We start from the raw sequence: 12,694 nt of genomic DNA on the forward strand, positions 1-12,694 counted from the left end.
ATCATTCGATCCTCCCTTAAGAGAGAGACTGCATCCTCGCTGCCTTCACCCCAGTACACCAGTGTCACCTGGGTCTCCAATGTCACCCCCAGTGCAGTCTCCAGTAGCTCCAGTGTCACCCCCGGTTCAGTCTCCAGTAGCTCCAGTGTCACCCCCGGTTCAGTCTCCAGTAGCTCCAGTGTCACCCCCGGTTCAGTCTCCAGTAGCTCCAGTGTCACCCCCGGTTCAGTCCCCAGTAGCTCCTGTGCCACCTGTAGCGCAGGCCCCAGTAGCTCCAGTGCCGCCTGTAGCGCAGGCCCCAGTAGCTCCAGTGCCGCCTGTAGCGCAGGCCCCAGTAGCTCCAGTGCCGCCTGTAGCGCAGGCCCCAGTAGCTCCAGTGCCGCCTGTAGCGCAGGCCCCAGTAGCTCCAGTGCCGCCTGTAGCGCAGGCCCCAGTAGCTCCTGTAGCCCAGTCCCCGATAGCAGTACGGTCCGCTGGTCAGCTTAACATCCAGCCAGGGGTCTCAAATCTCTCTGGCTCTGCATCAGCTCCTGCTGGGAGCTCGGATGAGCTCATCCAGGACTCCGCGGCTCCCACGCCGCCATCTGCCTCGTCAGCTGGAGGGTCCGAGGGGCCCGTTCAGCCTCCTGTCTCCGCTGGAGGGTCCGAGGGGCCCGTTCAGCAACCTTCCTCGTCAGCTGGGGGTTCAGGAGAACCGCACCAGCCTCATGCCACGTCAGCTGGAGGGTCCGAGGGGCCCGTTCAGCCTCCTGTCTCCGCTGGAGGGTCCGAGGGGCCCGTTCAGCCTCCTGTCTCCGCTGGAGGGTCCGAGGGGCCCGTTCAGCACCATGCCACATCAGCTGGAGGGCCCGAGGAGCCCATCCAGCCACCTTCTGCTACGCCTGGTCCAGCCTCAGAGCCTTCGCCTGGTCCAGCCTCAGAGCCTTCGCCTGGTCCAGCCTCAGAGCCTTCGCCAGCTGCAGCCTCAGAGCCTTCGTCAGCTGCAGCCTCAGAGCCTTCGTCAGCTGCAGCCTCAGAGCCTTCGTCAGCTGCAGCCTCAGAGCGTTCGTCAGCTGCAGCCTCAGAGCGTTCGTCTGCTGCAGCCTCCGAGCGTTCGTCAGCTGCAGCCTCAGAGCCTTCGCCAGCTGCAGCCTCAGAGCCTTCGTCAGCTGCAGCCTCAGAGCGTTCGTCAGCTGCAGCCTCAGAGCGTTCGTCAGCTGCAGCCTCAGAGCGTTCGTCAGCTGCAGCCTCAGAGCGTTCGTCTGCTGCAGCCTCCGAGCGTTCGTCTGCTGCAGCCTCCGAGCCTTCGTCTGCTGCAGCCTCCTTCGCCTTCGTCTGCTGCAGCCTCCTTCGCCTTCGTCTGCGGCAGCCTCCGAGCCTTCGTCTGCGGCAGCCTCCGAGCCTTCGTCTGCGGCAGCCTCCGAGCCTTCGTGTGCGGCTCCGGCCTGTGCCTCGTCTGCCGCGGCTTCGGCCTGTGCTTCGTCTGGTCCTGTGCCCACCGGGCCATGGCCAGCACGCCTGACACTGGAGAGCCGCCGCTGCCTTCCGCGCGGCCGGCCCCCTGAACTGCTCCGTCGTCTCCTCCGCCGCTGCCTTCCGCGCGGCCGGCCCCCTGAACTGCTCCGTCGTCTCCTTCGCCGCCGCCGCTGCCTTCCGCGCGGCCGGCCTCCGGACCAGCTCTGCCACCTGTGCCACCCGCCTGGTCGGCCCCCCGACCGTGTGACCCGTGAACTCTTGTTCCCGTGGGCTCTGGGTCGGCCCCCTGAACTTTATTTTGACTATGGTCGTGTGCTCCCGTGTTTTCTGTTGTTTATTTTGTTTCCCGTTCTGGTCCCTCCGTCCTGGTCCCCCGCCTCCCGCCCTGGGTGGGTTGTTTTCTGTTTTTGTTTTTGTTTCTCGGGTTTGGGCTGTCGGGAGCCAGCCCTTTAGGGGGGGGTGGTGTCATGGTCCTGGGCCATGTGGGCCCAGTATTCTTAGTTCTTTGTATTCTCGTATTTCGTTCCTTATTTAGGCCATGTCTTCTGAGTTGCCCTGTTGTGTTGTTCCCTAAGTGTTTTTCCCTTCATGGCTCTCTCCCCCCTGTGTGCCCTCTATGTATTGATGAGCCCTCGTCTCCCTTTGTGGTTGTTTCATGTTTTCCCAGCCCGTTATGTCTGTGTTTTCCCCGTGCTCTCTCTCCTCCTGTCGGAACCTCTGTGCCTCTACATGTCATGTTCAGTTCACCCCGCCCTGTCTCGTTATGATTATCAGTGTCACCTGTGTTCCCCGTGTGTGCCCACTTTCCTCGTTTTCCCTCTGTGTATTTCTGTCTGAGTCTCCCTCTGTTCGGCGTCGTGTTCTCCCTCATGTTGTGTGGATCTCCCTGTGTCTCTCTGCGTATGTTAGTTTACTTTTCCCAGTTTAGTTTTGTATTTCCTATGTTCTGCCATTCCAGCATTAAAGCTGTGATTTTGAGTTCATCCCCGTGTCTGTGAGTTTTGCGTTTGGGTCCTCCTCCTGCCTGCCACACAGCGATCCATGACACCTTCAAAATATTCTGCAGTCCATCAAAAACTGAAGCAAACCATGAATCAACATGTGAACATGAGCTGATGCTGCTGAAGTGAAGCAAAGTTACAGAGGTTTGATTACAGACACAGCTGAGAGTTTGTAATCTGTCATCATTTTAAAAGGTTTACATTTCTTCAGTATATCCACATTTGCAGCTGGTACCTCAACCTCCACTTGTCCAACACAACTGCTGTCCACTGCCTCCATGACATTGTGATTTTGCTGTTGGTCTTCTGTCAGATCTTCATCAATCACTTCTGCACGGGGCACACCTTCAGACTCTGCAGCTGCATAACAAAAGCCTGTAAGATAAAATTAGACATAAGGTAAATGTACACCAATATTCCAATGACAGGTGTGTGATTCATCTGGAAGTTATGTGCGGATTAGTGTACAGTGATAGCAATTTAGTATGTTTTTAGAGGGGGGGGGGTTGTTTACCTCCGATGGGTGCTCTTTTTCGCTTCCGTTGCGTACGCCTTGAGTGCCGGTCCGAGTCTGATACAGGTATGTCGTCATGCCCCATGTGCAGTGTTGGTGCCCAGTCTGGATTTGTTACATCCATTTCATATGTAGAGCTGGGCGATAGAACGATAACGATATGTATCGCGATATAACTTTTACTCAATAGAGAAATTAAGCTATCGCGATAGACCTCGCCGCTCTTGTCCTCAAAAAAAAAAAAAAAAAAAAGGTCAGCCAATCCAAATTAAGTAGCGCAGAGCCGAACCAATCACAGCCGCAGCGTCACGTCGCGTGACTTGTTACGTACAGCACAAGTGCCAAGCCGCACGTGTGTTTGTTTGGGAAGCAGCCAGCGGGTAATGGAGGAAATGAGTGTGCCGACTAGAAAAATCAACCGAGCGTGACCGAAGAGAAAACAGATGATGGTTCCAATGCCGGAGAGATTGTCGAACGGAAGAGCCATAGAAGTTCCGTAGTGTGAAGGTATTTCGGCTATTTCAAGTCTGACAAAAAACAGAGTAGCGTGCACTGTAAATTGTGCAGAAAGCAAGTCTGGAAATACAATAAACTGGTGCATGCGTCACACTGTGCGCCACGTTATTGTTTCGGTGAAATGGATTTCTACAATACTGTTACTGTTAATTCTACTCTCTGCAGTGTTTAAATGCTTACATATACACACAGTTACTGTCCCTCCACACATACGACTCGGTTCTGCTTCTATGCCCCAGCTTTGTTTACTTTTTCCCACCGAGGCTTCTAGACTTCTGATTGGCCAACATTTCTGCACGGTTAGGAATCTAGCGCCACCTGCTGCTTTGGCATGTTCATAGCAGCGTTTTCCTTCATTTCTGCCTTTATGTGTGGACGGGATTATTTTTTAAAACGAAAACGGAAAATCTCCGTTTTCAAAAATACCCGTGTACGTGTGGACGTAGCCTCAGTCTCTGACTGGAAGCGCTAATTCGTCATTCGGCTTTTGTCAGACTAAAGTAACTGTTAAAACTGTTTGAAAAGCTCAGCTATACAACAAGGAGAGATTGAGAATTTCCTTTTAGTTCTCAGTTTATTTGATATTGACAAAAGTTAGTCAGTTTTGTCTGTTCTTCTGTAAAACAAACTAAGATTTATTTTTAGAATTAATATTTTATTTCTAAGTGGAATTGACAATTTAGTTTGTCTCGTTTGTTCTATTTTGAAACTTAAACGCTTTAGCGGCTGCCTTTTGTGTAGTTTGCAATATTTGCCTTTATTTATCTGAAAAAGTCTCATGTTCCTTAAGTACATCTACCCTGTTGAACTTATTATGGGAAATAAATATTTAAATAAAAACAAGCTGCTGATTATTTCACATTTTACTTGTGAGCAACGGCACATTTAAATCTTACAAATATAGTTATTTGGCTTATATCGTGATAGATATCGTTATCGCCTGAAATGAAAAAAACATATCGTGATATGAAAAAATCTCATATCGCCCAGCTCTATTCATATGCTGGTTTGCCTGCAATAATGCCAAATCATAAGCTACTCAGTCGACATGATGTGGTTCTGCAGCATCACACATTAGCATGTTTTATCTCATTATCTATGACCTCAGCACGTTGAAAATCACACTAAAAGCCTTTCAAGAGTGATATGAATTAATTTAGAACTCACCGGAAAGAAAATGCCGTGAGCAAACCAACAAAAAGCTGGGGATTGCAGAGAACTCGATATCCCCTCGTCTCACCGCTGCAATCCAAGCCTGACGTCTTTGTTTAGTAATATCGGATACATGGGATCCCTCACGTTGCCTCCAGGACGGAAAACGATGAAAAGAGAGCCCGTTATCCAGCTTCTTGCCTTCACGATCGTGTGATCTAACGTTGCAACCGACAACACAACACGTACGATCCATAGCTGAAATGGTATCCTTTGGCTGGCCTACTGTCATGGCGGAAGGGGGCATGGCCCATCTCCCGTGACATCACGCTCCAAAGCCCTATAGGTGGGAAAATGTACCATGTCGACCAATCAAAAATGATATGGAAACATGACATTTGGTTGTTTAGCAAAAGGGGGAAGTTTTAGGAGTGACCGGCAAGAGAGAGCGAGTGAGCGAAAGAGAGAGAGAGTTTTGATACGTGAGAGATTTGTGACGTTTACCGTGTTTGGTCTCAAGTTAGTTTGTTGTCTTGTGTATTTAGTGTGTAGCTGTTGTTTTGTTTTGTGTGTCAGTTCTACTAGTGATCGTCACAGTTGCTGCCTTAAAGCCAACAAAGGCAGATTGCAGTGTAAACGCTGAGTGACACACCTGCTGTCAGACCTGCAGGTTTATCCCTGTGCTGTTCTCATATGTGTTAGAGTGACACAAACTATTGTTTGACACCTGATTGTTCTGTAAATAGTTTGAAATGATTATATGAAAAACGTCTGAGCCTTGGCTGCAATTTTTGGTAAATAGTACCATATAACTTTGTTGTTTGCAAAACGTGTGCGTATTTTTAAAAATGTACAATCTCTATTTGCATTTCAAGTTATGAAGATGATTCGTTAAACATGTGTGTGGTTTTTACAGTCAAAATATCACTTTCTACTTGTATTTTAAATTTTGTCTGAATTTAGATAAATTGTGCTGATACAGTTGGTCAAAATGAGAAAATAACAGATTGGCAAGATGAACTGTTTTTAAAGGTAAAATATAGAGGCCACATCAAAAGTAGTCAAGAAGGGTTAAAGGCTAAAAGCAAAGTTGTCACCAAGTACTGTTTATATTTGTGTGTATTGCTGCAGCTTTTTTGAGTATTAATTTGGTGCCTTTGTGTGAAATAATGGTATTGTGAGTGATCCATATAGTCACAAAGAATAGCCACTTGTTTCTGTGCTACCAAAGTTCCCCGGCTTTCATTCAAAATGTGTTTATCGTCAGCACCTGCACATTAAACTACTTAAACATTATAAATGTCTTCAAGCTCACACTGAGGCCTGTGGGGTACTATCAGCCACTGAGACAGTACACACATTTATATGTGTTTGTATATGAATATTTCATACTTTAAGACTGCCTGTTTATTTAAGGGAGATGAACAAAATACATTGGAATTGTACAAAATAATATCATGGATGATAAATTAAATAGATTTTAAGTAGATGCTTGTGCATTCTTAAAGTCTTATATGTTGAACTGAACTATGTGATCTGTTCAAAGCCTTAATCTTAATTTGAAGTGAAATGTGCATTTTGAGTTTATACACTATGTATATAAGGCGACCGTTTCCTTTTGCAGTATTTTTGTGTGGTGTACTTTTCTATGTCTTAACAAAAGGGGAACAAAGGTGTTTAAGTTCACCTAGGATGATGTGTTTTAATTTTCACATGGTCTTGCTTGAATTTGACCCTGACAAAGGCGTATGAACTCTGTCAGCTGTTTGGAGTTTCCATTTTCTAAACTTCTACATTCTGAACCTTCTTCAGCTCTGAACAGATGATGAAACACTGAATGATTTCAAGCTCACACTTTGTCTAATAAACTTACATCTTTCATTCTTTATACAGATTGTGGGGCTGTGGTTTGTCAGAGATCAGCTGTGATTATCTGGCAGCAGCACTGAAGTCCAACCCCTCCCATCTGAGAGAGCTGCACCTGAGCTCCAACAACAAGCTGCAGGATTCAGGAGTGAAGCATCTGTGTGGTTTCCTGGAGAGTCCAGGATGTGGACTTGAAACTCTGAGGTCAGTCAGCATGTTTTAGTTGTGCTGAGATGAATATGATGTGAAAGTTGTGCTGACACTAAACTGCAGACATCAGGCTGATATTATACTGATCCACACTGAGGATCTTCATGGTAAAGTCTGTTTTCTTCTTCTCTGGTTTAGTCCATTGACTGCAGCAGAACAATGTTCACATTTCAAACCTTCAAAGAAGAAGAAAAATCCTCCACTGGATAATTCACTGTGAAACTCTCCAACTCTTCATTCCACCTTAAAGTCTGTCTGACACTGAAATCCAAAGCAAAATGTGCGTTTGCTTTACAGACAGCAGTCCAACACAAACATACACACATCATCCAAAACACAGTCCAACATCCAAATCTCCTCCACTGCCAGCATGAATGATGGGAAAGAGAAGGAGGAACACTCTGACATTCAGGGTTAGAATGAGTTTCATGAAGCAGACTGTGAAGATCAAAGCTGCATTAGAAAGCTTACATGAATGAATGAGTGGACAGAAGTGGACAGAGATCATCTGAAGCACTTCAAAGGCTTTAAATCAGCACATTTCTCTTTATTCTTTATCAACTCTGTTAGTTTCTCTCAGTTTTCTGTGGAATGAAGCTAACAGCAGGCTAATAAGATGCTGACCAATAGGTTTCTATTAAAGGTTGTAATTTGTATATGAAAAAGTGCTTTGGCTCAGCAGGGATCAGCTTACAGGTAGAATACAGCTGCTGGATGGGATTAGCATGTCATAGCTATCTACCAAACTGCTAACTGGGGGATTTCAGGCCATCTATGGATCATTTTTGCTAACTGTTTATTCAGCTTAGGCTCACAGGGCTGCAGCCTGTGCCCTAGCTGTCATAGGGCAAGAGGCGTGGTCCACCTGCACAGGTGAGCAGTCCATCACAGGGCCAACAGAGAGAGACAGAGAAGCACTCTCTCACATCCACACCTACAGCCAATTTAGAAGCACCAATGAACCTAAGCAGCATTTCATTGGACTGTGGGAGAACATCCAACCTCCACAGAAAGGCCAACAAGCTTCAACCTACAACCTTCTTGCTTTAAGGCACTAGTGCTCACCACTTTTCCCCATTTCAGCCCAAATCCTGCATCTTCCTGTTTCTGACTCCAGGCCAGCTCCACTAACACTTTCTTATCAGACACTGCCACCTAGTGGAGGAAGTCTTAGTTCCATTTGAAGCTTCAGATGACAGTTAGTTCCTTTACAAAGAGGTGGAGGTGGTGGGGCCACAGCACCATCATCACTGAGTGCCATAGGACACTTAACCTTTGTTTCCATATGCTGGGAACTTCCTGTTGTTCCAAGGAGGACTGGAAAATGTGTGAAAACCTCCCAGTCAGTTCCTCACAGCACACTTCAATCATTCCCCTTCCACAGCATCAGGACCAGGGCTTTTTCTCTCTTTGGTCCCACTAAGAGATTTCCACACAAACACCTCATCAGTGGGACTCTCAGAGCTACCAGCCCTTTGCTACAATCACAAAGCTCTTCATTGAAATCAATGATATCAAAGCTGGAATCCAATGAGTCCAAGTCTTCTGCTGATTCAGCATCACATTCATCTTTGCTCCTTGTTCTGCATCCCCACCATGGACTTCATTCCTTTCCAAGCCAGCCTTGAGTGTCCTTTATTCAGCTCATCCTCTGCTTTACTTTTACACCTGATTTTAGCTGCTTTATCTCTCTTTCAACAAGTTTCTGTGCCTCAATCTTTTTCTTCTCTCCCTCATAACAAGACAGCTTCTTCTGCCTGAGAACATGTTGGAGTGATTTACTAATCCAGGGCTGCTTATTGGGGAAAATACTTTCTGTTTCCAAAGTAATCCCCATTTTTCCCAGAAAGAAATGTAAGTAGAAATCGATGATCTAAGTGAGAACATGAGCCTTTAAAAAGTCCCAGTGGGTGCAGTCAAAGCAGTCCCTCAGTCCCAGTATAGAGTCTTTGGTCCAGACTGGAACAACTGTGTGCCCAGTTTGAGCTCTCTTCAGTGCTGTGACCTGACAGACCCAGAGGGGCCATCACATCACATTTAGAAGCTCCCCTAATGGAGCCACAACACATGTCCAACACTTAGTCTGTCTTGTTGGACCAACTGGAAGAAATGATTCAAGGACTTAGTCACAGAACAGAGATTCAAATCTCCAAAATCCAACTGGCTGCATCAGGACATATAGTCTGAAACTCTGCACAGTTTCCTGTTTGAAGCTGCTTCCTGTTGGCTTCAGCTGTTTGGAGTTTCCATTTTCTAAACTTCTACATTCTGAACCTTCTTCAGCTCTGAACAGATGATGAAACACTGAATGATTTCAAGCTCACACTTTGTCTAATAAACTTACATCTTTCATTCTTTATACAGATTGTGGGACTGTGGTTTGTCAGAGATCAGCTGTGATTATCTGGCAGCAGCGCTGAAGTCCAACCCCTCCCATCTGAGAGAGCTGGAGCTGAGAGGAAACTACCTGAAGGATCCAGATGTGAAGCAGCTGTCTGATCTTCAGCAGAGTCCAGACTACAGACTGGAGACTCTGTGGTCAGTAGAGTGATGGAGTGAGTGGGTGGTGCTGTCAGCAGTATTGTACTAAACACAGTCAGTATGAAACAAAGATCCAGTGTTTCCTGTAAAGCTGCAGCTTCTCAGTGAAGCTGTGAGAGGAGAATGGTGACAGGCTTCAGGATTGGACACAAACACTTCCTGTTTCTGACCTTTATGGTCACCATGGTAACGGCTGACACGCTCTGATCAAACACTGTCAACAGCCAATCAGCTCTCTGAACAAAGCAGCACGCAGACCAATGACTGCATTCATTTCCAAGTTTAAAGCAGTGAAGAACACAGTCTGTTAGATTTGTATTGTTGATTGTCATTTATGCTTAGAAATATTTACTTATATATGCTTAGAGTTTTATAATTAGTTGTAGATTGGTAGAGGGTTTGATCCTTGATAGTCTGCAAACTTTGTGTGTATTAGACAGCACTCTGGGAGCATGAGAGGTCGTACCGTGTCTTATTGTTTTATGGTAGGATTAACGTAGTTGCGTCTGTTCTAGTCTAAGTGCTCTTTGTTTAGATGAACTGCAGGACTTCCTCACCGTGTTATCTAGGGTGAACCATCTAGGGTGAGGGGCAGGCTACCCTCTTCCTGACCAAGGATGTTTGACCCTTTGATCAGCAGTACACACACACACACACACACACACACACACACACACACACACACAGGCAAGGTACTCTTTGTGTGTATGTAGACGTCATATGTTAATGAACCTATGCATATTCATGTAACCACAATAAAAGGAGTGCTATGGGGAGCCTGGCTGAGAGTCTGATGGAGGTCAAGTGGTGGGACGACGCTTGGCTCCAGCCAGATCTCCCTCATGCATGAGTAAACATGAAGAACTTTGCCTACTTGTGTCTTGCTTTGCAGTGTAATTATATTGTCTTCAACGTTCCAGTGGATGGGTTCAAGCTACAAACCTATCACAGTCTGTAGGTGAGGAAGAATTTAGTGAGAGCAGATGTTTGGATGGAATTCCTCCAGTTAACAGCTGGAACCGTCCATCTGGATTGTTGGGCTTGTTGTTGGGGTTCCTACAGAGCTCAGAGTGGACACACCAAGGTTCTTCTAATGAATGAAAGTCCAAACTCAAACTAGGAGGGAAAAACATTTTCATCAACTTCAATAAAAATCCAAAGATTAGAAAAAGTGAAGCAACAATGAGTCCTAGTACAGTCCCAGCACTGAAGTCCCTGCTGCTCTTTATACTGGATGTGCTGCATCACTGACTGACAGCTGATGAAGAGTCTCTGGAAACACTCGTTTATCTCCTCTGCTCTTCCTTCTTCTCTCTGCAGGTGGAGGTGATGATGGTAAACAGGGCGGTGTGTGTGCTGAGAGAGGAGGAGCTGTGTCCTGATGATCCAGAGAGGTTGAAGCAGCAGCAGCTTGTGTGTAGAGACGCTCTGACTGGGCCATGTTACTGGGAGGTGGAGAGGAGAGCTTCATCCAGCAGTGACTGACAGAGGAATGAGAAGAAGTGCAGATGACTGTCAGTGCTGCAGAGTGAACTGCTCTGAGAACAGCTCCACTGTCAGACACAATGTAGAGTCCAGCATCATCCCTGTGTGTCCCTCTGGATCTGACAGAGGATCATCAGTGTATCTGGACTGCTCTGCTGCTGCTCTGTCCTTCTACAGTCTCTGCACAGTCTCTGTCTGACTCTGGCTTCAGACCCTCCTGGATCAAACTCACCTGGAAAGACTTTCAAACATCACTCAATAGATTTGAATACAGAATATATTTGATATATACTGTAGATGTACTGTAGAGTTGCAGTTTGTCACTTGTAAATACAGTCTGTGAGCAGCTGTGAGCTGAAAGATCTTTCTAGAAACAGGAAATGTTTTCACTCTTCTGTTGCTTTTTCATATATTTCCACAACATTAATATTGATCCCACCTGTCTCACCTGTTTCATGCTTTTATACATAATAACAGGACACGTGTGATCTGAGCGCTGCTGTGGTTGCTGTGCTGCACGTCTTCATTTAGATAACAGAGACATCTAGTGGTTCAGAGGGAGAACTGCAGGAGGTGGAGCTGTGTTTTAGCATGGAAAACTTTTTATCTTTTAGGCGCAGATACAAATATGACAAGTATCAGTGTGAGATACAAAAGGTCACATCAGTCAGCAGAGGGAACAGTGATCACACAGCAATGTAAGAATAGAAACATAACAGTGAATCTGGACATTTATACAGATGGAAGCAAACAAACAGGATGTAACACTACATTAAAGCCACAAATGGGAAGAAAACAAACACAAAGGAAAATATATTTGATCTCAGGAATCCAAATCAGATGCTTTAGAGCAGGGGTCGGCAACCCTGGGCACGCGTGTCGCAAAAGTATTCGGCCCCCTTGAACTTTCCCACATTTTGTCACATTACAGCACAAACATGAATCAATTTTATTGGAATTCCACGTGAAAGACCAACACAAAGTGGTGAACACGTGAGAAGTAGAACCAAGATCATACATGATTCCAAACATTTTTTACAAATAAATAACTGCAAAGTGGGGTGTGCGTAATTATTCTGTCATGGAAAAACACACTGCCATCAACTTCTGTTTTGTTTTTGTCAAAATCACTGTAATATAATCACTGTGCCTTTATATACATGTGACTTATATTAATGCTGCTGCCCTCTTGTGGCTAAAGTGTAATTATGTTCTTGTTATTAGGGAAAACATTTGAGAGTAACATGAAAAATGAGTCAGCACTTTGGCTTCAGCTTAAGAAATCCTCATTTTTATGTCATCAGTTATAGTTGCATGTATTCATTATCATAATTTAACCTTTAATATTGATGTTTTAAATAGATTTTGAGTAAATTAGCAATTTTATGGTATTTTATGGTTGTATGAAATTAATACATCACTAATGAATTAATTATTTCAGTAATTAATTAAAAATGTACATAGTCAATTAAATAAATATATTAATAATAGATTATCCATTAATTTCATTTAAAATGTTTCATTATTTGTTTATATACAATTCAAATGAGTTAATTACATATTTAATCAATTATTGGTTTGTTTTCTATTTTAATTATTTTACTGACACATTTAATGAATTATTTAATGATGTATTTATTTAATTCACGTTGCTACTCCTGGCCCTGCATCGCTGTTCATAAATACATTTTATTTGTCAGCTTCACCCATCAAAGTCAGGGGGCGGGGTTAATGCTGATCAAGTCAAAACCATTGCTTTGGTCTGGTGGGCGTTCTTTTAGTGGGCTTTTCTGTCACGGCGTGCGTGGCAGACTATGATGAGGGGAAGGACGACCCAAATGCTGGACTCTTTGATGAGGTCAGTGCGTTTATTTACAGTGATGCTAAATAATCCAAACAACACTAAATCCCCAGTGCGTTCCCGACTCTGACATGTCCTCTTGCCAGTGTTGGT

The 12,694-nt window shown here is 45.2% G+C and overlaps 1 protein-coding gene across 1 annotated transcript in view; it reads left to right on the forward strand.

The window, feature by feature from the left end:
- LOC143416816 (protein NLRC3-like) overlaps window positions 1-12,109 on the forward strand; it is a 250,861-nt gene extending 238,752 nt beyond the window's left edge. Inside the window, exons 6-7 of the mRNA XM_076882444.1 lie at window positions 9,079-9,252; window positions 10,576-12,109. Of these exons, the coding sequence (XP_076738559.1) occupies window positions 9,079-9,252; window positions 10,576-10,585 (184 nt within the window). The 3' untranslated portion in view covers window positions 10,586-12,109. The remainder of the gene's footprint in view (window positions 1-9,078; window positions 9,253-10,575) is intronic.
- Window positions 12,110-12,694: the final 585 nt, after the last annotated feature.

Source organism: Maylandia zebra, linkage group LG3, assembly GCF_041146795.1.
Source record: "Maylandia zebra isolate NMK-2024a linkage group LG3, Mzebra_GT3a, whole genome shotgun sequence".
NCBI lineage: Eukaryota > Metazoa > Chordata > Actinopteri > Cichliformes > Cichlidae > Maylandia > Maylandia zebra.